Source organism: Chionomys nivalis, chromosome 12, assembly GCF_950005125.1.
Source record: "Chionomys nivalis chromosome 12, mChiNiv1.1, whole genome shotgun sequence".
Taxonomy (NCBI): domain Eukaryota; kingdom Metazoa; phylum Chordata; class Mammalia; order Rodentia; family Cricetidae; genus Chionomys; species Chionomys nivalis.
In genome coordinates, this window is record NC_080097.1 from 67,964,527 (window position 1) to 67,991,562 (window position 27,036).

Sequence of the window (27,036 nt, forward strand, 5' to 3'; positions counted from 1 at the left end):
TGGGCTGTATGAGGAGCTAGCTGAGCTTCATCCTGACAGGCATTGGCTCTGAGTGAGACTTCCTACCTCGATTCTCTCAAAGAAGGGACTGTGACCTGGAGGTGTAAGTGGAAATATAAACTTCCTTTCCCTAAATTGGTTTTGGTCATGGCATGTGCCACAGCAACAGAATAAAAAGGACAGCTTGTTGAGTCAGGAAAGTCCAGACTATCTGAACAGAGAGGGAGCTGCAGAGAGTTTTGCCCTATCACACTGGAATCCACGACGGGTTATAGAAGCCTTAAGAAATTGACTAATGCTATCCAGCCCAGCCCAGAAAACACATGATCACAATAATGCTGAGATGAGTTCAGCACTGCAGTGAACCCTGTTGAACTTACTCATGAAGCCACAGCCGAGAACCCTGGTCTGATGCTCCTCTCATCCTCTTTCTCCTGAGTAAGAATCAGATGAGCAAAGGTAGTTGGTTCTCTTCCACCTTGAGCATCATCCCGAGCCACTGGGCATCTCATGAACAAAGCCTGGTACTTTGGTTCTAGTCACTACACGCTTTGTTTTCCAGAAATAACTTTGTCTTTGGTCAAAGAATTAGGAAATTTAAAACACATTTGCTTTGGGCGACAGTTCCCTAGAAAGAGCTCCCGGCTAGTCTGAGCAAGTGAATCAGTGGTTGCAAAGCAGAAGTTTGCAGACTTCCCTGGGATGTAGACACACCAGCATGGTGGCTGCTGCTGGGGGCAATTGCTTCGGATCCAGTAGTCAACGGTAAGTAGTAGTGTACAGAGGGCTGTCTGTGGCTGAAATCATTAGGGGAAGTAAGGTAACCCTGTAGTTTGCTTCAATCTTGGGGTGACATCAAGATTTCATGTGCCAGAAATCTCCAGAAGCTCACAGTAAAAAGCTATTTACGCACACCCCACTCCCATAACATTCAATTGCCTTTGACTGTGACGCTCAGATACAGGTGAGAAGGATGCTAGTAACTGTGCTGCAGGTTGGGGGATTTTATTGGGAGATTTTTCTAAGAAAATCTTGGAATGGGGCCCGATACTGGAGAGGTCTTAAATGGGAGACATCTAAGTTTAGTGGGGGGAGGGGCTTCATTGTGTCTTCGGTTTGTTTTGAAATTCTCAGGAAACCCTGGATTAGGGGCAGTATGTGAACGGGGTGGGAGTTGTTTTTCCCAACAGTTTAGGGGCTACGGGCGGGTGGGGAAGGGGCGGGACCCTTCCTCTCCTTCCACCGCTTTAGTTGCCTGCCACCTCCTCCAGGCCAAAGGCGGGCCAGGGAGGAGAGAAGCCAGAGGGGCGGGCCACGGTTGTGCTGCCCCGGCGTGAGAGCCTGGGTGAGCCGGGCAGGAGCCGTCGGGCGCCTGGCGATTTCCACCCCCGCCCCCACCCCCGCTCCGCGGCGAACGCAGTGTGCGGTGAGGCGGTGGGCACGGAGCTGGAGCGGGAGGGGGCATGCTTGGCTGCTGCAAGGCCTCGGGACGCGCCTCGGCCGTTCCCACCTCCGCCTCCTCCTTCTCCTCCTCCGTCTCCTCCTCCTCTTCCAGTCCCGCCGCCGTCGCCGCCGCCGCCAACATGGCTGCGCCCCGGAGCCCGGGAGGCGGCCTCTGAGAGCGGCCCGATCTTCTGGGCCCAAGGCTCGCAGGCCCCAGCCCATGGGCTCGCGGCTCCCGGTACGCTAGGCTGCCGCCCAGTTCGGCGTGCAGCCCGCCGGCCTCAGGGAGTCCCGGCGCCGTCCGGCGGGGCGGGGCGGGGCGGCGCGGCGCGGGCCGCCACCATGGAGCCGCAGCGCAGGGAGCTGCTCGCTCAGTGTCAGCAGAGCCTGGCCCAGGCCATGACCGAGGTGGAGACCGTGCTCGGGCTGCTGGAGGCCGCCGGGGCGCTGAGCCCGGGCGAGCGGCGGCAGCTGGACGAGGAGGCTGGAGGCGCCAAGGCGGAGCTCTTGCTCCAGCTGCTCCTGGCCAAGGAGCAGGATCACTTCCAGGACCTGCGTGCCGCGTTGGAGAAGACGCAGCCTCACCTGCTGCCCATTCTCTACCTGAACGGCGTCGTCGGGCCGCCGCAGTCCGCAGAGGGCGCGGGTGAGTGGCAGTCCCGCGGCCCCTCCTGCTCGCCGGCCACCCCTTCTCTCTGCAGCTCACAAGGGGCTGGGGGTTGGGGGGAGATGAAGGCTCCGGTCTCGGCTATTGCTCTACCTGTATGGCGCGGGTGACACCCTCTTTCTTAGAGTACCTGGGGAAGGGGGTCGATGCCTGGACCCGAATTCACACATCATGCCCCTGTCCTGCGGGTCTCCAGGAACAATAACCCCTCACCGAAAGCCTTGTTTTCCCTCTCCTGGTTGCTACTGCTGCAGAGTCCCCCGGAGGCCACCAGGTCCGGTGGCAGGGCGGAGGACACCACCGAAGGATGCCTGTCGGTCAGCCCCTTTTCTAAGCTCCTCACCAGTGGCTAGTCCTTTGGGAGCCAGAGGTTGCAATCAGCAATAGGTTACATAGGCCAGGGGCAGAAAGCCTAAGTTTTGATCCCTACCACCTCGTCTTAGTATCACTCGTGCCTTTTTACTTTGTGACCGTATCGGTTTCCTTCTCGCTGCTGGATCTCAGTCTCTTAACTTGCCCAGATTTACTGTGAATTATGTACAACGCCTTCCCTCGGTTTCTCTGGAAATTGTGGGCCCGGAAAAGTTGAGGAAGTTGCATTGCACCATGGGAAAATCTTAGTAGTGGTTGCTGTGGCTCGGTTCCCTCCCTGAGAGTTCTGAGTTCCCGGTGGAGGAGCACTGGTGACTGATTCCTTTGAGTGTTGCCCTTTGGAACCCCTGTGTTCCTGCTCTTGAAAGTGACTGATTTGAAAGTGTGGTTGGGGGAGGGGTACTGCTGGGAGTTTGTTCCTAGTGGTAGACTTGTCCTGACTGAGCTGGGGAGAATGGAAGCCAGCCTCTTAGACAAGGAAGAACACATAGTGCAGAGGAAAGATGAGGGCTGGCGTGCATGGTGTGTGTTGTGGCAGGAACTTCGCCTTATCACATTTAATCACTGTTAACAGCATGTGAACTATCTATTATCCCTACTTTGCCGGAGAGAAAAATGGCTTGCAGTGGTTAAAATGCTCAGGAAAGATTGAATGCCAAGAGTTTTGAATTGTCTTACTGCTTTTAAAAACATACTCAGAGCCTGGAAACAGCAAGTGTACCTTGTGTAGGTCTTGCCCTTGTTTTAAGTGAACCAATACAATAATAATCAGTAAAGACACATATGTAAAGAATAGTGAATGAAGTGCTGAAAAATAAAACCTGCCCTTAGCAATTTGAGGACCAGATGTTGAGGATACCCGTTTATGGGTCTGTTTTAGAAAGGGAGTGATTTTATTAGGTAGCAGTGATCTTCTCCATGGGCCATCTTGACCCAGCTCTCTCCGGCTGGAGGAAATTGACATACAGAAAGGCTGAAATGCCAACCACATAATTGCATTTCACTGGTGGCCTTGCCATTTCCCCCTTAGGCTTTGGGACTCTATGGTTTGTTGGAGTTCCTGGACAAAGTGAGTAGTCTCTTTGAATAGCCCTTTGAAGTTTCAGAAGGGCCTGTCACATGCAACTGAGAGGATAAATGACCTGATCAGAATGACTTTTCTTTTCTAATTGCTTCTATTTAATTTTTAAGAAGGAAGTTTGTCGCTGGGCGGTGGTGGCATACGCCTTTAATCCCAGCACTCGGGAGGCAGAGGCAGGCGGATCTCTGTGAGTTTGAGACCAGCCTGGTCTACAAGAGCTAGTTCCAGGACAGACTCCAAAGCTTCAGAGAAACACTGTCTCAAAAAAGAAAAAGAAAGAAAGAAAAAAAGAAGTTTTTCAAAGATCTGTTTCCGGAAGTCTTTCTGAAGAAACATAGAAATTAGAGGGCATCCAAGAAGTCCTCACAGGGGTGAGTGTGCATCAGGTCTAGCAGTAATCTCTGGACTAGAGGAACTAGTGAACAGATGGCCACTCTTGACTTACACCCCCTCCCGATACCTGGCAGTTAAGTGCTTCTCTGGTCTTCCCTCTAAGGAGCTCTTGACTTAAGGAATGGGATACCTTAAGACTGAGATTTATCCTTAGGGCTGTATTTTTTTTTTTTTTTTGATTTGTTTCCCCCCACTTTAGAATTCTCTTGCTTCAAAGAGGGTCTTGAAATCCTTAGAAAAACAATTGTCACGGAGGTTATTTAATAGTCTAGAAGAAATTAGTATAGCACTCGATACGGCAAGAGCTTTTGGAGCCTTCTGTGAACAAGGTGACATGGTGTGTAGTCAATGGGCATCAGTGTGTCTTTGTAATACTGTGATCAGAGAAACTCAGGGTTAGGTTGGTGAAGCAGGGGCTTCTGTTTTGGGGCTGATGTTCAGCATGTTGTGTCGTCATTTCCATCTCAGTGACTTGTGACAAACCCAGTGTCATGGAGTAGAGTCTTAATCTTCCTTACCTTGAGTTGCCAGGGCCAGGGGTCAGAGGGCAGGAAGGTGACAGACACCAGGAGCCTCCCTCTTATTTCTCAGCCGACCATGCCTTCCCGCTACCTTTTCAGGAGACTATTGGTCGTGAAGAATTCTGATATCTTGTGTACACAAGGATTTGTAGGGAAGGAAGCAAATTTCTTTGCCCCAGCTGGTGACTGTGAGAGGTGAGAACTGCCCCTCACTGGGTGACTAGAGTCTCCTTGTCTTTTATTGTATTAGAGTTGAATTTGGTCACCCGTTTTGTGTTTCTCTCATGAATTTGATGGTAGCATATGATTTCTCTCACAAAGATACTCGAGTTCTACGTCTGTGCTCAGCCACAGGGTCTTCATCTACATGATGGGGTCCAGGGTGCCCTGCTGCCTGCCTCAGTCCTCAGGGGGCACAATGTCTTCAGCTCTGGGGCTTGGATTGGTGGGCGGACTGCAGGCAGGCAGGGGTGTGTCCATGTTTCTTGGTGCCTTTTTTGGGCAATAGGACATTGATGGGAGATGGATCTACTGAGTAGGCTTTCTGCGTGTTTATAGGCTGTGTACTGACTATATACTTTCCTCCAACACTCTCTTCTGAGCCAGGCTTCTCTTAGAAGACAGAAATTGACTGCCTGCGGTTCTCTACCCATGTGCTTAGAGTTGTCTTTGTCCTCTGCCTGCTTCTGTATTTCCTAGAGAGTCGTTGACTTGCTCTCACCAGCATGAAGAAAATGGCATAGGATTATCTGCTGAAGAAGTGGAGGGAAATCTTCTGGAAGGATTCTAATTGTCTTGACTATATGCCATATACCCATTTGAGGCAGAGTGACTGTGGCCAAAGTTAGAAGGCTAAGGTTGGCTTTGCTTTGTCCCTGTGAGAGTGGTCTGTTCCAGACAAGGCAGTTTTTAAAGAAGCAATTTCTCCAAGGGAAGATGAACAGGAGGGATGTTGTAAAGATATAGACATTATGCCTTACACCATCCTTAGTAAAACGAAAAGATTAAGTCATTGCTAGCGTGGGCTGCTGGTGGTCAGGCCCTGCCTGAGCAGGGCAGTTAGCTTTTCTAAACACATTTCTTCCTGTGTTAAGTCTTCTCAGGCAATTAATGGAGCTGGAAAAGCTGGTGGTCCATTGAACTTGTAGAATTCCAAATATATGTACCCCTAGTGTTAGGTGGCCTGGAGTTTCTTGTTTGGTCCATCCATCCTTCCCCCAGAGAGCTCTATATTCTGGGCCATAGCCAGGGTCTCTAGGATGCTAACACTCAGGTTAGCTTCCTCCATCTCTGTCACTTGACCTGCTGTGCCCTCTTTAATCCCCTGGTTCCTGACCCAGGAAGGATGATGAACAAGAGCATGAAGAAACCTCAAAAAAAGTTACCCAGATACCCTAGCCTGGTCAACATCTCTCCTCTTTCTCTTCTGTCTTTCCCAGCAGTCACTGTCTTTGAACAAGGCCTGGACTGTCCCTGTGAGGCTCCAGTTCTGCTCTCTGTCACTGTTGTTCTGGGAAATTGAGCCCTGTGTCACCCATCCCTTTTCTTGCCACGGTTGGCAAGGGCTTCTACTCCGTTTGGATAGATCTTAGCAGGCAGGGGTGGGTGTTTGGAACTGGGGAGACTTCTGAGCTTAAAGATAACTTTAAAATTCACAAAAGTGATTTTTTTTTTAAAGTTTTCTTTTGTAATACTTGCAGTTGGGAGTTTTTATGGAAATTTTATGATGATGTAGAGCCTATTCCTTATTTATTTATTTATTTATTTATTTATTTATTGAATGATGGCGCACTTGGACAATTTTAGCAGCGCATGCCTTTCCCGGCAGGCCTCTTATCAACCACACTGTCAGCAAGCCTGTTGGGAAGCTGAGTCAAATGGGCCAGTGAGCCCTGCCTGCTTCTCAGTATGTGTCTCAATATGCTATTTCAGGTCCTAGTCTCCTTCCCCAGAGTTCTGCCCAAATACAGCCATTATAAAGCACACACTGCTTCAGGGTGCTGTTTGACAATGGTAAGGACAAAGGAAGGGCATTTTGTTAGTGTGGTGAACCATGTCACATAATAGTGGCAGTAGGGACCTGAATGGATGGAGTGTGGAGGGCCTGTAGCAGTTCCTTGTAATCACTCGAGACAGGTGCCGGTGTTGCTGGCTCTGTGGCTGTGGGTCCCTAGCTCAATGTAATCTCCAGGAGGTGACATACCCTTTGAACATGTCTCACATGCACACATTAATATTGCCACTCTCACTATGTCTGTGGTGGAAGCTGGTGGTATGACATTGGTTTCTGAAGTCATCAAGGTCACCCTCCAGGTACCAGCAGTGTGGGGCTGCTCCAGGGTTGTATGGAGCAATCTTTCCTTTTCCAGACTCCAATATCAGCCAGGTGTCCTTGAAAGAGCCCCCACTACGGGACCTGCCTTTAAGTGCCCTTGGTCTTGACCTTGGCTGAGCTTCTTGGCTTCCTGGCCCTTGTTCAACAGCAAAAGACCCAATTGGTGTGGCCCTGCCTGGGGAGTTCCTCACTCCACCCCCACCCCCCTCCACCCCCGTGGCTTTTAGTTCCAGGAGGTATGGCAATTGTGTTCTAGCTCTACACCTCGGTTGCTGTTAATCTGCTTTAATGTTAGTCTTGAGTGGTGTTTGATGTGCTGGCTGAAAAAGTAAGTATAAGGAGGAGATATATTTTGTCTCAATTTTTCCCCTACTTCATAGGAAGTACCTGTGTCTTCTGCAGCCCCAGTGGGAGGAACACTGTGCAGTGGTCTCCTGGGAAGCTGTGGGCTGCAGAGACAACAGGCAGAGAGCAGGAGCATGGACCTGTGTCACTGGCTGGAGGAGGACCGCTTGGTGTGTTTAGCAGGGAACTTTAAATGGGATAGGATTAAAGTAGAGACAATGGGATTGTTTTTTCCTTTTTCTTCTTCATCATTTGCCTAGAACAGATTGTAAATCTTTGTGTTGTGTCCCAGTTGATGTTTTTGAAGTGGAATTCTACAAAAGTACTGTAGAAGCAATTTTACCTGAACAGGTATTTAGAGTGTCCTGTGTTGACTGTCAGCTCTCTAACCCTGGGCAGGATGGTGACTGCCGTTCCTTTCAGTCTAAGGATCATAACTCATTTGCTGAGGGTGTGTGTGTGTGTGTGTTTAATTATAGTAAGACTCAATCAACATATTATAAGACTTGCCCTGAGCCATTTCATTTCACTTTAGAGACATATATATAAAATGTGGAAATAGCATCTTAAGCGTGCATTTCAGTGGCAGGTAGTATTTTTAGACTGTTGTGAGGCCCATGTCATCATCTGTTTCCAGAACATTTCCATCTTATAGAAGAGTGTCTATTAAACAACTCTCTACTGCTCCCTCCCCCTGCCCATGATAACTACTCTACTTTCTGTTTACATGGACATTAATTAATTTAGATATCTGTTATAGGTGAACTCAGTATATCTGTCTTCCTCGTGTGTGTGTGATGTATGTATATATATACACACACACATGTGCAGAGGACAGAGGAGGCTATTGAGTGTCTCCCTCCCTCCCTCCCTTCCCTCCCTCCCTCCCTCCCTCCCTCCCTCCCTCCCTCCCTCCCTCCCTCTTTCTTTCTGTTATTCTCTGGAGATAAGGCCTTTTGTCAACCTAGAGTTGTTGTTGTTGGTTTTCAGCTATGTTGGTGGCCAGGAATCCCCACAGCCCTCCTGTTTCTCCCAGATCCCTCCCTGTCCCTCAGCATTGGTGTTAAAGTTGTGTGTGGTCACCCCTGGCTTTTTATGCGGGTGCTCACTATCTGCACTCAGGTCCTGAAGCCCATTTCTGCAGCTCTTCAATATTTGTCTTATAGAGCCGACTGTAATGGCCCATGACTTTAAACCCAGTACTAGGGAGACAGGCTGGCGGAGCTCTGGGAGCTCCAGGCCAGCCTGGACTACATACGAAGTTTTAGGACAGCCAGGAATACAAAGTGAGACCCTGTCTTGAAAAACAACAACAACAGCCGGGCGGTGGTGGCGCACGCCTTTAATCCCAGCACTTGGGAGGCAGAGGCAGGCGGATCTCTGTGAGTTCGAGACCAGCCTGGTCTACAAGAGCTAGTTCCAGGACAGGCTCCAAAACCACAGAGAAACCCTGTCTCGAAAAACCAAAAAAAAATAAAAAATAAAAAAAAATAAAAAAAACAACAAAAAGCAACACATTTGTCTTCATAGCAAATTTCCTTCATGCCAGAATTTCCTTGTAGAGGTTGAATGATACTCGTTCTTGTTACATGCTGTACTTTCCTTGTCTGTTTGTCACTCAGTGGTTTCCCCCTGTTGGCTGTTGGGATTCATGTTGCTATGAATTGCGCAATGCACATATCTACTTAGTGCCCTTACTTTTCCTTCTTAGGACCGTGCAGCTCCATATGTGAGCTTTTAAAGAGCTGTCATATTGGCTGTTTTCTGTCCCCAACACCTCAACTTGGGACTGGGTGGAGGCCTAGTTCTAACATTTTCTTTGGTCTAAATTGTAAATGTAATAAACAATCTCATATGCACATTCATACACGTGTGCGCAGGCACACACACACGTGCGTGTGCTTTCTTACACACACAGACCTCCAAATACATGTTGGTGAGTTGCAGGCAGCTCCTTTTGATGGCAAGGAATTAATTTCAGAAGTTGCTTGTGAATCCTTTGAGGCCAGAATTTAACCATGTTGTCCCAGCAGAATTCAGAGCCGGCAGCCAAGTGTAAAGCACTTATTTCCTCTTCCTTTGCAGTGCTAATAACTTCATCCCAAAGGCCTTGAAGTATGCTGGGCATTTCTGCTCCCAAGAACACTCAGCTTGGCTTGCTTTCTCATCTGGAGTCCAGGGTACCAGCTCTATCAAGATGTTCTTAGAAAAGGCCTAGTCAGCATTTCCCCCAGGAAACATGCCCTGAGCACTGATTTGATGGGATGTGGATGCGTTTTTGGCCTTGTCCTGACTCTGTGGTCCAGTGCACTTTGGGGCTTTGCTAGAATGGCTCCAGAGTAATTAGATCATGGTGTTTTCTGTGGAACTTGTTGTAGCATCTATATTCAGAGCAATATATACGAGAAACCTCAGCATTACACATGGTATTGGAGCACAGCATGTATTACTTATTTTCATTTCCTATGTCCTCTCATTTGAAAACCCAAGCTATAAACATTCTCCTTTTAGCTTCCAATGTCCCCTGAGCTAGACACGTGCAGGAACTGTCAGAATTTAGGTACGTGTTCTTACTGGGCCTGGTGTGGCTTAACTGAATGAAGTCAGATTTCATGAACATTATTCTTTGAGATGCTTTTCCCCGGGACCAAAGCAGCGGGACTGGGCCGTGGGCCATAAGTCAGCCTTGGAAGGATGTATGTGGGAACTGCTTTGGTGTCTCAGCTGCGACAAGTCTGGGAAGACCTTGTTACTGTCCATCAAGAATAAATCTTTACTGATAGGAGCTGGCCTGGAGAACAGAGAAGATGGTCTCTGTTCTGAGAATATCATGGAGGGTGGGTGACTTTGATGATTGGCCCAGGTGGTTTGAATGGTGTAGGTGGGATTGGAACTGGAGAGCAAGGCTCTAGGACTAGAGGCAGTTGAATGTTGCAAATGTACTCTTGAGGGCCCAGCAATTTAGGTTTACATCCTAATATTTCCAACCTGAACTCTGTGATTCCAGCAGCCACCTAACCTTTGGGACTACCTTTTCCCCATCTGTGGAAGGGATTAGTAGTGTTCTCTGAGGGCCTTGGTGAGGGCCACTGTCTCTCTGAGAACTGCTGAGAGTAGCAACAGCCTCAGCTTATGTATGGACTCAAAAAGTGTCACAAGACACATGCCAGGCACGGGGTTAGAATGAGAGATGATCAGGAGAGACTCTGGGGGGTCCATCAGCGAGGAGGATGTCAATCTTTGGTGAATTGGTCCTTGTGGAGGCATCACCTGCCCTATGAAAAGGACAAAAGCTCAAAGAAGTGAGCACAGGGAACTCAGGGAGACAGGGAGGGAAGCTCAAATGAAGCCTTTTAAACGTTTGTCTTCTCAAGCATTTGGAAATGGATTGGGTGATAGAAGAAGCAACCCTGTAGCTGAATTGGCCTCTTCCAGCAACCTTAGATTCTTATATTTTAAAACAAATCCCAGCTAGCATATCACTTCACTTAAAAATATCTCAGGTCTGTCTCAAAACAGCCAACACTCACCCTAGTTTTGCCCCAGCCTCCCTCATAGTAAGGCTTCTCAAGAAAGCTCAGTGGACCTGATTCCAGTATTGCTTGTTGTGTGAGGTCCCACAGCCTTTGAATGGGGGTAATCATGACAGATACAGTCACAGCTTCATCTTTCTGTGTGTCTGTCCCTTCCATCACTTGTCAGTATGTGCGTGGTCCTTACTGCACTTTTTGCGGTCTACTATCGTGACTCTGCTAAGTGCTGATCCCACAAAGGTCACACCCATATTAGCGTGATCCACGAAGGGACCCTGGGCCCATTCTGAGCACCCTGCTCTGCATTTGTTAAGCCATCTCTATGCCAAGCTGGCATTAAGTTTTCCTTGTCTTATCAGGTAATTTGTTTAAATATGTATCTTAACAAGGTCTGCCTGTTACATTTAGTTGATGCCGTCTAGGACTCTTGGGAGGAATTAGGGAGCCGGGTCATATCATGTAGGCTGGTACTTCTAAGAAACTGTGATGTCCCTTCCCGAACTCCATGCCTGGAGAGAGAAGAGCTACCTCACAGTTTCACTTTCCTTCATTAGGGGTGAGTCCTGACTGGTTCTGGAGACTGTTGTTTATGGAGCCTTCCTTCCATCTGCTTCCTCGTGTACTTTTGTAAAACGTACATGACAAATTTAAAAACGACAAATGGCCCAATGTGGCTAATGAGAAACCAGTCCCGACTACCCAGGACGGTGATGTGGGGAGAATGAACCGAAGCCCTATTGGCCCTCTGGTCCGTTTTTGTGAGAAGCAGTTACCCTTTATTTATATATTTTTGAAAAATTCTTCTTGGGCTTAAAACAAAACAAAACAAAAACTGTCACTAGCTAGCTCAACCCTACATTGCATAAGAGAACTATTATCCTGTTGACACATTAACCAGCCCCTGTGAGCTGCCTGTGTAGGAAGCAGCACCATTGGGGACAATTGCCTGTGAATGGGTCTAACTTTGGCAGGAGGGACCTCTCTGTGGCTTTCTGTGACAAAGCAAAAACCTCCCAGCTGCTATTCTGCTTGCCACTAAACAAAGGTGAGTTATGTCTGCTTTTTTAAAGATTTATTTTATGTGTATGAATGTTTTTGCCTGCATGTGTTTTAACCACAAGTGTGCCTGTGGCCGATGGAGGTCAGAAAAGGGATCCCCTAGAACTGGAGTCGTGGATGGTGGTAAGCTGCAAGTGGGCACTGGGGATTGACAACCAGTGCTGTTAACCAGTGAGCTGTCTCTCCAGCCCCTGTGTCTGTGTTTTTATAGGTGTATTGTTCTCTCTCAGTTGAATTGTCAGTGTGATACACGTCTGACTCTTTAAGATGGCCCTGGATGTGCATATGAATCTGCCTTCTTTTGACTTTTGAGAAAATACTTTCCACATGTGGTGGAAATTTGTCTAGTTGTTTTTTTTTTTTAAACTAAGGTAGCAGAAAAATGGAAAGAAGCAGTTTTATTTGTATTTCTGTGTAAGTGTGAGTGTCTGCGTGTGAGTGTGTGTAGAGATCAGAGAACAAACCACAGGAGCCAGTTTTTTCCTTCTGTCATGTGGGCTGTCAGCTCTGGAAGCAAGTGCCCATACCTGCTGAGTCATCTTGACAACCCCTTTATATACTCATTTATTTATTTTTGTTTTTTCTAGAGAAGCTTTCATTATATAGCCCTGGCTGTTCTGGAACTCATTCTGTAGACCAGGCTAGCCTCAAACTCCCAGAGATCCACCTACCTCTACCTCTGGAGTGCTGGGATTAAAGGCGTGCGCCACCACACCCGGATTCCAACCTCTGTATCTTCAAATGTTAAGTGTAATTTGTTAAAATGCTGTACTGTTTTGAAAGCAACATGATGACCTTTTCTTTTTTTATATTTATTTATTATGTATACAATATTCTGTCTGTGTGTATGCCTGCAGGCCAGAAGAGGGCACCAGACCCCATTACAGATGGTTGTGAGCCATCATGTGGTTGCTGGGAATTGAACTCAGGACCTCTGGAAGAGCAGGCAATGCTCTTAACCTCTGAGCCATCTCTCCAGCCCCGATGACCTTTTCTTTTCTTTTTTCTTTTTCCTTTTATTTTTCCCTTTTTTGTTTTTTTGAGACAGAATTTCTCAGTGCAGCTCTGACTGTCATGGGATTCACTCTGTAGAGCAGGCTGGCCTCAGACTCACAGAGACCCGCCTGCCTCTGCCTTCCCAGTGCTGAGATTAAAGGTGTGAGCCACCACCACCTTGCAATTACCTTTTCAATAGTTGCAACCATCTCTATTCTTTCCAAGCCACCTTCCTTTCTTTTATGACTTTCATTTTAAGTATTTATTCATTTATTTACTTATTTAATATGTTTGGGTCTTTTCTTTACATGCATATCTGTGCACTGCATAAGTACCTGGTGTCCTCAAACACCCAATATCCTAGGAATTGAGCCCCAGTCCACTGGAACAGCATCCAGTTCTCTTGACTGCTGAGCCATCTCTCCAGCCCTTAACACTTCCTTCTTTTAAGCAGCCTCAACTAGTTGTTATATATATATATATATATATATATATATATATATATATATATATATATGATTTATTATTTTATGTTTATGGGTGCTTTGTCTGCTTGTACATCTGTCTGCACATTGGAAGAGGTCGTCTTCTGATCCTATGAGACTACAGTTATAGATGGGTGTGAGACACCTGTGGATGCTGGGAACTGAACTCAGGACCTCTGAAAGTGCAGCCAGTGCTCTTAACTGCTGAGCGTTCTCTCCAGCCCCAAGCAGCCTCAAGTTTTGAGCGTCATGGCTGGAAAGGCTCTTAGAGACTACTCTGCCCAGGTTCCTATTTTACACAGAAAAGCTAGCAGTCCAAGAATACAAAGTGACAGATCTGAGCCCAGGATCTCCTTTCAGTCTTGGAACAGCCTGGCTGGGAATCTGGAAGCTTGGCCTGCTTCTTTCCTCATGTAGGCCTGGCTTAGCAGCGAGCATGGGCAAGAAATAGGATACCCCAGTGTACCAAACCATGCTCCAGCTTTATTCCCAGGCATCGAACCCAATCCTTTCCCAGCCCATGCGGTTGATATTTGTGTTCTACAGTTGGACAAACTAGGCCAGTATTGAGAGGTCACCGCTCGCTCAGGCCACCAGCTGCTCCGGGGCTGGCAAACGCTGGAGTCCTTGTCAGTTTCTTTATAAAGGCTGCATTTGTTCTCTCCTGCAGGCCTTCCTGTGAAAGTCCCCATTGAAATTTCTGGGTCCCCAGCCTGGGATAACCCTCCCCATTGCATCCCATCACCGATGCATCCAACAACTAGGCTCTGAGCACCTGTCTCCAGATCGGGCTTTTTGAACAGTCCCTCAGTTAGTGCTGAGTCAGACAATGGGCCTGACTTTGGCAGGAGGAGCCTCTAAGTGGCTTTCTACCTGTGACACAGCAAACCCCCCCCCCCCCACTCCTTGGTGCTTAGTCACAGGTCAAAGTTCAAGCCAGAAAAGCTTCCCTGAGTCTCTGGCCTCAGGGGAAAATCCTTTTCCAAAGATAAGATGTTGGAGGCCCACATACCCTGAGCCAAGGCTCACTCAGATGGCTGGCTTCAATGGGGACTGGAAGGGAGAAATTAAAACCCTAACTTGGGGGCTCTGCACTCCTTCCCTGAAAACAAGTTAGATCTGGTGGAGCCCAGTGTTCGGGGCTTTGTGAGAATTCTTCCATATCTACATGTTTTTCTTCTTATTTCTGATAGAAAATGGCAGATGACCTGTATCTGTTGTCGCAGGCCTGCTCTATTTTACAGACCTGGAGAGAGGGAACAGAACACTGTCAGCTTCCCTGGTTCTGTGGGGAGTGGTCAAGTCTTACCTAACTGTCCTGCCTCCAGCTTTTCACGAGACTAAGTTGAACTGGTCACTTGTTTAGGCCTCTCAGATTTTGTCTGTCTGTCTGTCCTTGTCTCCCTCGTCAGCCTGCCTCTGATCACTGCTTTGTAGTAGACTCTATTAAGTGCCCAGGCTGTGAGGACGAGGAGTCAATCTCATCCATGAGTAATGCCTCACACCCATACTGAACCCTGAGAGTAGACAGCCTGCTGTTCCCCAAACGTTTTCCTTGTTGTTCCTTGTTGTTCAGTCTTGGTGCTTTTAGAAACACGGATAGCTGCCAGTCTTCCTTATTGTCTTCTTGCTTCTCACCTGGTTTGTATGTAGTTTCTAGTCTATTGTGTGTAAAACCCTGCAAGATTATCAGAAGTCAACAAAAAGGCTCAGCCTCCTTCCCCTGTGGAGTTTGTCACCTCAGTGGGTAGCCCCAAGTGAACGAGCAGGTGTCTAGCAATACTGATGAGTGGCTTGGACTCATGGGTGGGACCTAAGGAAGGGGAGAATGTACAGCAAGCTGAACTGGGTGCAGGGCCTGAAGACTAGAGGGTGCTGGAGAGGAGGAAGGAAGGAGACAGGCCTCGTAAGGGTGGTACTCAAGGCAAAGGAAAGCTGTTTTTGGAGACGTGACAGAGAATCCTTTCTGTGAATAGAGGTCTGTATGGGAATTCAGGGCTTCTGAACAGGGCATTTACTCTGGACAGAAGGGGGTGGATGCAGACATAGACCAACTGGCCTTCCGTATCTTCCAAAGGGTCTTAATGGCTGTGCATTGGTGAGTGGATTGGAACACCATCTTTTCCTAAATTTCAAGCCTTGAGAATGCTGTTTGCAGGGTTGGGAGGTGAGCATCTGGGAGTCTCTGTAGAGGCTGTGATGTGGTCCCTTGTGGGGATCTTCATTCTGGGGAAAAGAGAGTAGTTAAGCAGGGTGGCTGAAGGAAATAAATGACCAGATCTCTGGTTTTGTCCCATGTCCCCTGTAATCTAGGACTTGATGTTATGATGTCTGAATCCATCCTGCTGCCTCTGTTCAGCTACGAAAGGTAATGGTGGGGCATAGGAAGTGACCCTCTGCCTCTCAGTGGCTAGATGCTGAGCAGGTGGGCATCTGTGCTGCAGGGATGCTTCCTCAGGCATATTTGCATTCTTCTTATCCTTCAGTCCCTCCAGCAGCCCAGCAGGGGCCTATTTGAGGTCTTGGTACAAGTGTAAACATCTGGCTGGCCTTCCCTCTCTGTTTCAGTTTCCTTATCTGCCAAGTGGGAAGAGTTGATCTTGAGAATTAAGGGGGTTACTGTCTGTGAGTAACTAAGAGAGTTGCTGTCTGCAAGTAGTGCCTGGAAAAGGTAAATACTGGGTCAGCCCTGCTTTTATCTTTGTATTGCCACAAGCAAGTGGCTCAGGGCCACCCTGGTGCTGGAGCCTGGCAATGACTTTTGGTGGACACATGTCTCTATAATATCACAGGTTAAAAACACTTCTGTTCCCTGCCCCCACTCCCCCACATTGTCGAAGTTCTGATCTATAATGAAGTGAGCATAGAGGTTCTGTATGTTTTGTGACCTTTAGTGCGGTTTGACCTTGTGGGGACTCACTGAACAGGTGTACACCACCATAGGTGTTGGCAGGTCATGTGGTGAGTGTCATGTGATATGGTTCCACGTCATAAGGCGTTGGTGGTAGGACCAGATGATTGTAAATAAGAGTTGAGCCATTGCTGCCCGCTTCAACCGTTGGCCTCCTTGGGAGCGGCCTGGTTCTTTGGAGCAGAAAGAACCAGTCAGTGGCTGCTTGTTGGTCACTGTGTGCTATGCTCCTGTGCAGTTCTCACAGAGGAGACTTCTTCAGATTTAGTTTTATTTTCTGTGATGATTGTTTTGCCTGTATTTTGTCTGGGCACCACATGCTTGCAGTGCCTGTGGAGGTCACAAGAGAGTGTCAGCTCCTGGAGCTGGAGTTGTATGTGTTTGTGAGCTGCTGAGAGCTGAGTCTGGGCCCTTTGTAAGAGCAGCAAACGCTTTAACCACTGGGCCACCTTTCTAGTCTTTTGTTGTTTGCATTTCCCATGACAGATGCCTTTCTGGCTATTGTGACAGGGGTGGGCTCTAGCACTTTCCACCTGAGACAGGCAGGGACTAGAAAGCTGGAAATTGTTAATGGCCAAGGCTAGGAGCTGTGGAAACTCCCACCTCAGCTGCTGTGGCTGCCCCAGAATTATTGGTATGCCTTCACCAAAGCCTTGCCCGAGGTTCTGTCCTGAGTGTCACCCTCATCAACCCCAAGTTCTTTTGGAAGCCTGGAGGGGAAGGTCCAGGATACTTACTGCCTTGTTCTATATTGGAGCGGAGTCCATCCCTGGAGAGCAGAATCTTCTAGAGATGGATGAGTTTGAGCCTGCAGTCACCAAAGCAGTAGTTGCCATGGGACAAAGGACATGCATACATGATAGGCACAATGGTATACCTTAAAATTAATGCTTAGCTAAGCATGGTGGTGTACAGATTTAATCCCAGCACTTGGGAGACAGAGGCAGGCAGATCTTTTGAGTTTGATGCCAGCTGGTTTATAGAGTTCAGGTAAACTAAGGCTGTACAGTGAGCCCTGTCTCGAAACAGCAATAACAATGGACAAACAAAACATCTAATGCTTGGCAGAAATGTGAGCAACAGAGTGAGGTGGGTTGATAACACAAAACACCTTCTATCTTGCAAGATCATGGAAACTGCCCTCACATCTGTGGTGTAGGAAGGGATCTGGGCTTAAGAGGAAATAAGTAAGACAAGGGGAAAGAAAACACCGTTGCTTTGTTGCTGCTGTCTTCAAGAGAGGACCTCAGCTTTGCCCTGTTTCTAACCTCTGATTCTGGTGTCTGTGGGACTAGACCGGGTTGGCAACCTCAGGCAGATTGCTCACACCAAAGGGGCCTTACTGTAGTGCTATCCATGCTGATTAAGGCACCCAGAAGATGAGTGGACTGGCCGTGGTTCATAGGACAGTAATGCAGTTGTGATAAAGTCAAATGGATGTATCTAGAAAACATCATATTGAGTGAGGTAATCCAGACCCAGAAAGACAAATATTATATGTATTCACTTATAAGTGGCTTTTAGACATAAAGGAAAAAAAAAAGCCTACAATTGACAATCCCAGAGAACCTAAACAACAAAGAAAACCCTAAGAGAGACTACATGGTTCTAATCTACATGGGAAGTAGATAAAGGCAAGATCTCCTGAGTAAATTTGGAGCATGGGGACCATGGGAGGGGGTAGAAGGGGAAGGGAGAGGAAGGGAGAGGAGTGGAGAAAAAATATATAACTCAATAAAAACAATTTTAAAAAATGTTCTGGTATTTGAAACTTTGGAATCGGGATGCTGAAATAGTACATAATTAACAATGATATTCATAGGAAATTTGGTAGACTTGAGGAACCAAAAGGGAAATAAGGGAGACAGTCTTACACACACACACACACACACACACACACACACACACACAAAAAAAAAAACCACCAAAATCTATCAGAAAGCCTTCTTTTCTTTTTTAAAAAAGAAACAGGTCCATATCTGCAGCCCCAGCACTCAGCTGGTAATGGAAGGAAATTTAGTAGTTCAAAGGTAGCTTTGGCTACATAATGGGTTAGAGGCCAGCCTAGGCTACATGAGACCCTGTCTCAACAAATGAAAACAAAGGAAAGTTATAAAAAATTCTTAAAAGAATGAAAAATGGACCCCATTGAATGATGATCTTGACTGGAAGTTCCTCCTTCTCCATATAAGGGAGAACCTGCTTCTCGCACACAGGTTCTTACCCACTTCTGTGCTCCGCTGATAAGGCCCTGGAAGTGGTACTGTTAGATCAAATGAGGTGCATGCTTTCAACGATGTAGGAACAGAGCTGAGAACACATTGTCGTCTCAACTTCTCCATGTTCAGTCTTTGCACTGACTCCTTCAGATCACTTGAAAACTTCTAAAAGACATCCTGTCAAGCTTTCCTGAATCAGAACCCAGGGATGAGCTGGGCTCCAGGAGGCCATTTTGTTCATTTGGTTGTTTGTTTATTTTGCAGTGGTGTTGGGGATAGAACCTGGGTCTCAGGTACGTTAGACAAGTGCTTTACTTCTGAGCTCCATCCCCAAGACCCCAGCCCTGGTTGGGATTTGGGAAAACATGTGTTGTATCTGCTCCGTGTGTGTGCCCTTCTAAGAAGGGATGCAGAGGTTACATGTGTTTAGTCATTGTCAGGAGAGCCTTGGTGTGAGTGCAGGTCTGGGGCTAAGCCCAATTCAGGGACACCGCTCTCTCATCTGTACACTGGAAATTTTAGTGTGTCTTTAATTAGTTCGAGTGCTTGCTCTAATGTAAACACAAATTTCCCTCATTGACGTCACCAGGTGGGAAGGATGTCACAGTTGGCTTTGGGACTGTGCTGCCAGCTCTGGGAACTGAGCTCAGAGAGAAGTGGGTCAGGACAGAGGGCTCGTCTTTCTACCTCTTTCCCCAAAGGGATCTCTGTCTTACACACTGTTGGAGCCGGCACTGTGCCCCAGGCCAGCCCTTCTTGGCCTCTTTCACTCCAGCATAGAGTAACCGCACCTGCGCCTTGTTGCTGTGCCCTGACTTAGGAAGGAGGGTGGCAGGGAGCAAGCAAGTGTAGGAGGATGCGGAGGAGGCCTCGAGGCCCCCCTTTCAGGTATAGCTCCCAGAGTTCACTGGGATCCTTTCTCCTGCTGTATGAATTTTCTTGCTGGCCATAGCTTCATCATGTGGACCCTGCTGTTGTTGTCCCAGTTGTTTAGAATTAATCACCCAGGGTTGAACTCTTGGCCAGCATAACTTCTGGGAGGCCAGCCACTCTGTTAGCACTTGTCCCAGTGAACTGCTGTGCCTGCTCTGTGTGTTGAGTTCTGTAAGTCTAGAGGTGAAGCGCGTGCCCATTTCCTTATTCACAAAACATGCTACATGGTGGTGGCGTCAGGAAGGCCCATCCACGGCAAGAAGCTGGTAAAAACCAGGCAACTAGGGACTGAGAAGTCGTGCTTCTCAGGAAAGTAAAGACAGGACACCTGGGGGGTAGCTGTGAAGAAGAGTTTGATTTTAAGGCCCAGCTGGGCTGAAGCACAATCTCCTGAAAGAGGTAACTTGAGAGCTGGGCACGGAGGGTTGAGCTGAAGGTCATCACATGATAAATAGGTGTCTCCCAGGCAGGGTGGGGGTTTCAGATTGTGCGATAGGTAATTATGGGCACTGAGATGGCACAATAATGGGCTGGTGAGGGACAGGATGAGTTAGAGTGGGAGGTAGGGGCCTTGCCTTGGACCTGGCCTCCATATCTCCTTCTGTTTCTGGACTGCGGCTTGGGCACAATGCTCTCACCTGTAGGATGCAGTTGGTAAGACGGACTTCAGAGGGTGTTGTTGAATGATGTAGCGGGTAGTACACAGTAGACCCATGCCCACCATGTATGCCCACCGTGTATGCCCACCGTGTATGCCCGCCATGTGCTTCTTTTCTTCTGTTAAGTGCTTAGTGAGACTTGATGACTTTGCCCTACCTGGCGTGCCTGAGGGAGCCTGGAAGGGTGTGGAAGAGGACGTCTGATAGTTTGCCACCCCTTTCATATTGTGCTCAGGTGTGTGTATTTTAAGGACTACCATGTGATCTGAGGGAAAGAAGCTTTGGGACATAGGATGTAGGGACTTGTACTGGATGCCAGCTTGACACGAGCTTAAGTCATCTGAGAAGAGGAGCTTCAGTTAAGTAAATGCCTCCATAAGATTGGGCTGCAGGCAAGCCTGTAGGGCCCAGCTCATGGTGGATGGGGCCATCCTTAGGCTGGTGATCCTGGGTTCTATAGAAGCTAGACTGAGCAAGCCATTAGGAACAATCAGTAAAAAGTGTGATTTTATGACCCCTGCATCAACTCTTGCCTCCAGGTTCCTGCCCTGCTTGAGTTCATAAGCAGAATAAACCCTTTCCTCTCCTACTTGCTTTGGGCTTGATGTTTTATCATAGTAACAATAGTAATTCTAAGAAGACAGGGCTGGGTACCAACATCGTTTGGCATCATTATCTTACCTCTGACTTTGCTGGCCACTGGTGGAAGCCTGGAGACCTGGCAGAGATTTAGGTGAGAAAGACTGGGTTATATATGTATCCCTGGTAAGCCAGTTACCCCTGAGGTAGCTCACAGAGCTGAGGTAGCTCACAGAGCTGGAAACTTGCTGAGTGGGATTCCAGCTGTGATGAAGGAAGGTGAGTGTCATCATTGGGCAGAAAACTGGACCAGAGCCTGTGTACACAGGCTAAGCTGGTGTGACTGGACTGTGACCAAACTCACTGTGGTGCCTGGGAACTCGTATGGACCCTTTATCAAATCTTCTAGCATAGTTAAAGAAAAATCTGTACTGTTTCTGCTTTTCAGATGGGGACTGAGACGCCGAGAGGTCAAGCCACTTGCCTATCTCAAGCTAGTCAGTCAGGGTTTGTCTCTTGGCTCCTGGGGATCAAGAGCACCCCATTGAACTGGGCTGGGAATTGAGCTATGTGGGAGTGGTATGAGGTTTCAAGTTGGTTTCTAGTTTTTTCCTTCCTTTTGTTTGAGACAGAGTCTCATTTTGTAGCTTTGACTGGCCTGGAACTTACTATGTAGCTTAGTCAGGCTGGCCTCAAACTCTTGTCTGTTCTCCTGTGTCAGCCTCCCAAGTGTTCTCATTATAGGAGCGAGCCACATGCCCAGCTATGGTTTGGAGATGTTTGCCACCAGTTTCTGCTGGCAGGTTTTTGTCACCTGAGAGGCAGAGCTCCATAATGGAACTGGTCGTTGGTGGGACTTTTGCCTCCAGCAGTTGTGAGCTCCTCAGCATGGGAGGCCTGGGTGGCTTCCTGTCCTATTTTGACTGTTGCAGAAGGAGCCAGCACTTATGTTGCTAAGGTGACAGTTACATCTGACCTCATCCTCGCCAATCTCAAGACTTCCCCATTCCTCCACGTGTGTTCATGTGTGTGTTTACACACACTTTGTCAAAGTCCTTAAGACAGTGGTCTCTCTCCTTGATGTGGACAGGGGTATCTCAGAGAGCCTAAGAGATGGTGGCTTCTGTGTCCCTAATAACTGCAGGGACCTCAGTGGGCAGTCCTCTAGTCTGGAAGAACCTAGGGACAGTGTCTTCCAGGCTGGCCTCTGATCAGCAGGCAGTGTGGAGTGGACCAAGGCAATTCTGCTTCCTTCTCCGTAGGGAATCACCACACTGCTGAGCTTTTCTGCTGGCTGCTCAATACTATGTCTAGTTGAGAGGAAGGTTCTAGGATTGCTGCTTAGACCCTGCATGGGTCTCCCTCCTGATACCTTGGTGTCTAGCCTTCAGTGACCCTGCACAGCCCAGGAGCCACTCTGACAGGACCAGGGACCACTTCTTCAGATATATACAAGGTCCCCAATCCTAAGGAACAGACCTGGAATCCAGCCTGGTGACTCATGTGCCCTGGGGAGTTGCTTCTGCACTGATGCCAGCTGGTATCTTCCTAGGGTTGGATTAAAAGATAACCATTGAAGGGCTGAAGCAAGCTTTAGTAAGCACGCCGGGGGCAGCTCTCTAGATCCCAGCACTGTTCTGGTCCCTCTGGCTCCTTCCTTTCTCTCCTTCCATGCCACACCTAGACGGCAGTCAGCCAGCCCATCTCCAGATGCTGTTGCAGGCTGTCTCCATCAGCTGGTCACCAATGTCCTTTGCAGAGGGCTTCTTAAATCCTAGTGAGTACTTTCAACAGGACTGGCTTCCTTCTCCCTCTTCCAGGTAAAGCAAAGGACCCAGGACACTGCCTTCCAAATGCAGTGAGGAACAGCAGTGTGGAAAGGAACCTGGTAGGAGGGCAGGTTGCAGGGAAGTGCCAGGCCACCTCAACTAGGCCCGGCCAGGTCTGATGGACATAGGTCTGTCACACTGTCGCTGCCCTCACTGACGGAGGAGGCTGTTTTGTCATAGGCAGAAAGGTGCTTGTCTCAGCAGCAGCTGTGCAGCCTGCTTGCAGCTGTGTCTGTGTGGCCCTGCACTCCTAGATCTTCAGTGAGCAGTCAGGACTTCGGAGGGCAGTGGAAGTGGAACAGGATGCTCTGGCTGGAGTATGACCATCATCGGGTACCTGGAGGCAAGGGGGCAGAGTATTCTGGGAACCATGCCCTTTTTGGCTTATTGTCTATTTTGCAATTAAGATGTAGCACTATAAGCTGTTTCTTACTCAGTAGCTTTCCATTTGGGTACACAAAGCACAGTGACCTTCATGCAGTGTTACTGGCCTGATTTTAAACCAACAGTTAAGTGACCTATCTGAGCTCTAGAGTGTTTTCTTCAGATTTTTCCTCTCCACTTCCCTCTCCTCTCTCCTTTCTTTTTTTTGTCAATCTGGAACTTACTATGTTCCTGTCCAGACCACCACATGTAATTGGGACTTTCTGTTTATTATTATTATTATTATTATTATTGTTATTATTATTATAGACAGAGTCTAACATGTAACTTGCAATGTAGACCAGGCTGGCCTTGAATTCACAGAAATTCACATGCCTGTACCTCTTGAGTGGTGGCGTGGATTAAAAGGCATATGAAGAACAATGGCAATGGGTTCTTGATCCTATTGCACGTAATGGCTTTGTGGGAGCCCAGGTAGTTTGGATGCTCACCTTAATAGACCTGGATGGAGGTGGGTGGTCCTTGGACCTCCCACAGGGCAGAGAAACCTGCTTACTCTTTGGGCTGAGGAGGAAGGAAGACTTGATTGGGGGAGGGGGAGGGAATGGGAGGTGGTGGCGGGGAAGAGGCAGAAATCTTTAATAATTAAATTAATTAATTAATAAAAAAAAGGCATATACCACCATGCCAATTGTTAAAGATTTTTAAATTTTCATTTTATTTTTGAGATGATTGTATAATTACATCATTACATATCACACCGTCCTTTTCCTCCTCCAAACTCTCCCATGTGCTGCTCCTTGCTCTCATCCAAATTCATGGCCTCTTTGTTTCATTGATTATTGTGTATATATGTGTATACTTGTATATATTCCTAAATCTAACCTGATTAGCCTGTATAATGTTACTTGTATGTATGTTTTCAGGGCTGACACATTTTTAATGGCACTGATTTCTTCTACATGTTTATTTTCTCTCTCTCCCTCTCCTCCAGGGAGAATGACACCCCCAGGCAGTCTTAGAAACCTCAGAACTTGAAAGGTCCCAGAGATCACCTCTCCTCCCTTCTAGACAGTTTGCTGTCAGATTCTGGAGACTTTCCCAGTATGTCCATGTAAGGTTGGCTTGTGTGTTCTAAATCGCTTCCTTTTATGAAATGTGTTTCTGGACAGTTTAAACTATCATGCTCAATTTTCAAGTACCCAGGACCAAAATGTGCCATTGCCTTGAGGATTACAGTCATGCGACCTAAATTGGAAAACCCAGAAGCATCTTTTAGGAATCTCAGAACTTTCCTTTGCCTTTGGGGTTGGGTAACTGGTCTTAGTCTCTGCTTATCTTGCTTGATCCTTGGTAGAGCCTTTGCAAAACAGCACACAGCCTGGGAAGGAGGAAGGGCCGGATGAATAGAGAGGGGGAGGGGAAGAAAAGAAGAGGGCAAAAGTCTGCCGCCTTGAATAAGGTCTGTTGGCCAGAGCCTGCCTTGCGCCTCTGCTGGAGAAACCAGGTTGACTGAGCCATCATAGAACTGGGTCAGGCTGGGTGCTGGCTCGTGGCATCCATTCCCTGAACCCTGGTCACTTCTCCAGAGGCCACCTTGAGAAGAGATAGGATGGTGGCCTGTCCTCTGGTGGGAAAGAGCAGAGGTGGCATGACCTCTGGGTCGGTGGACAAACACTGCAGGAGGAGAGGCAAGTTGAAAGTGTGTTCACGAAGAGAAAGAAGACTGCCAGAATAGCAAGGAGGGCTCCTTAAAGAGGTGAGTGAGGAGCCTGTGTGGATGTGTGGCTGAGGTTTAAAGAGGGACTCACTGTGAGGGAGAGAGCAAGGAGGCTAGGCTTGCCTGTCTGTAGAGCTTAAAGCCTAAAGGAGATCTGCAGGAGAAATGAGCAGCGACTGACTGACAGGGCTGCTTCAGCCCTGTGATCTAGAAGAAAAGATCACTTTGAATTCTAACTTGTGCTTCACAACAATAAAGCATTTGTGTAGGACATGACGAAAAACGTACGAGAAACCCCAGAGGGAACTTCCACGCTAAGTGCTGTCTTAGTTACCCAACAGTTCTGGGCTGTGGACACTGCGGCATCTCTGTGTTATAGCTAAAGAGACTAAAGCACGGCTTGGCTAAAAAAAAAAAAAAACCAGGCCTGAATCACAAGCTAATTGGCTCATGAGCTGGGATTCCTGACCAAGTAGAGTCAGGCTCCAGAGCTCACACCAGTAGCACTCCAAAATCCTGGCATCCCTTGCACCCTTACTGTATGTACCCATATCAAGGGTCCTGATTCCAAGTAGGTGGTTGAGGCCATGGACCACCAGGCACTGGATATGCTGGAACTGGTAGCTCTGCACCTCCCCACACTTCCTGGAAAGACCTGGAGCTAGTGACTTGGCCCTTATGAAGGGGGCTTTGGCCACTTCTCTAATTCCCAAGGGACAGAAAGGTGACTCTCATGTGTGAGGAGGGATTGAGATGGCTGCTGGTGGTGAGACAGGAGTGGACTCAGCTCAGGTGAAGTTCTGGGTACCCCTCATGGCATCCTCTGTTACTCATATTCCCTCTAGGTAGGATTAGGAAACAGCGTGAGTTCCAGCCCACGCTGTAGTGGCCCAGGGTGTAGTTATCAGTGCTCCTTTATACTGAACTTCTGGTCATTTTGTTCCCAAACTTAGGACAGTCACTGTCATGCTTGTCTGTTGCATTCAAGAAACTGGCTGCCCAATCAGACATGGATTGTGGGCATTGCAGGTTGCATATAGGGACTCTCAGGAGCTGCCTCTTAAGACCCAGATTTTGAGTTTGGAGTAAGAGGTAGTAGGTGCTTCCTGAGGCACTGAAGACAGATACCTCTAAAGGCTTACTGTCTTCCCATCATCAGTAAAGCCTGATGGTGTCTGGTCCATTCTCATTGCTTAACAGGATCAGGGAGGGAGAGAGCTGACAGATGAGGAAGACATGGTTGCATTACTGGAGCTTCCAGAAAGGACTGAAGCAGGTGTGCATGTGTGTGTGTGTGTGTGTTCCTCACTGCACATTTGTGTTTTGTTATTTAGTTTATCTATTATTTATTTAAATGTCACCTAGCAGGTAAGCAGGGTGACATTTATCTTCTGATGAAAAGTAAAAGAAACTGAGGTTGAGTTCAGGTGTCTGGATGGCCAGCATCCTTGTGTCAGAGGCAGGATGGGAGCCAGAACTGGTTCGCTAACCAATGCCTGTCCCTGGGACACACAGCATACTGGTCTTGCCATTCTCGGGGTGTTTTCTTCACTCACTTTTTCAGTACCCAGTGTGTCTAGGCTGAGAAGGAGAAAGCCATGACGTGGCTTCCCTGTGTCTCTGGCCAGCTCTCTGGATCACCCATTCACACAGCACGCTCTACTTTTATTTATTTATTTATTTATTTATTTATTTATTTATTTATTTATTTTTTAAAGATTTATTTATTTATTAAGCATACAATGTACTGCTGGCAAGGAAGGCACCAGGTCTCATTACAGATGGTTGTGAGCCACCATGTGGTTGCTGGGAATTGAACTCGGGACCTCTGGAAGAGCAGCCAGTGCTCTTGCCCTCTGAGCCATCTCTCCAGCCCCTTATTTATATTTTTTGGTGCTAGAGAGAGGACTTAGAATCTTAATCTTACTAAGCGCATGCCCTATCACTGAGCTATACTCCCAGCTCTTTTTTTTTTTTTTATTAACTTGTAAAACACTGGCAGATAAAAACCGGGGCTATTATTGTAGACAACAGGCTGTTTTCGAAGCGCAGTAGCCTTGTATAGGGCACCTGCTGGTTCAGGGCCCTGCAAGAGCTGCTAGAGCTAAATAAAGAACTGCTTTGGTGCTTAGGGACTCACTGGCGTGACAGTGACTTGTTAAATGGTCAGTGGCAATATGATGCACAGGAGTGGCATCCAAGGGGACCCCAAATGTAGGCAGCATGTGGCCCTGCTGGCATCTGTTTCCTTATCTGTCAGAGGCATACTCTATACTATTTGGTCTTTGGAGACCCTCTGTCTTAATATTCTGAGACTCTTACTGGTGACCATGTTCTCTTGGAGGTTAGGTAGAGCACATGTGTTCTTTGCCAGCTTTGTGCTGAAGGCACTTCCCAGATAGGAAGGAAGAGCTAGGAGTGTTCTAAACATGTATCTGCTCCCAAGCAGGCCCTCACTCGCTGATGGGTTGACTACATTGCTTTGCTTTTCCAGGTAGTGGCTTTTTCACAGGCAGCTTGCCTTCTGCCTGTATCCCATGCCAGCTAGCTGTTTGTGGGTCACGGTGTAGGG

General features: G+C 47.8%; 1 protein-coding gene across 4 annotated transcripts in view; it reads left to right on the plus strand.

Annotated features, from left to right (window-relative positions):
• Window positions 1–1,296: 1,296 nt before the first annotated feature.
• LOC130884798 (disks large homolog 5) overlaps window positions 1,297–27,036 on the plus strand; it is a 110,367-nt gene continuing 84,627 nt past the window's right edge. For all 4 annotated transcript variants that reach the window (XM_057785978.1, XM_057785980.1, XM_057785979.1 and 1 more), the window contains exon 1: window positions 1,297–2,089. In XM_057785978.1, the coding sequence (XP_057641961.1) occupies window positions 1,786–2,089 (304 nt within the window). In that variant the 5' untranslated portion in view covers window positions 1,297–1,785. The remainder of the gene's footprint in view (window positions 2,090–27,036) is intronic.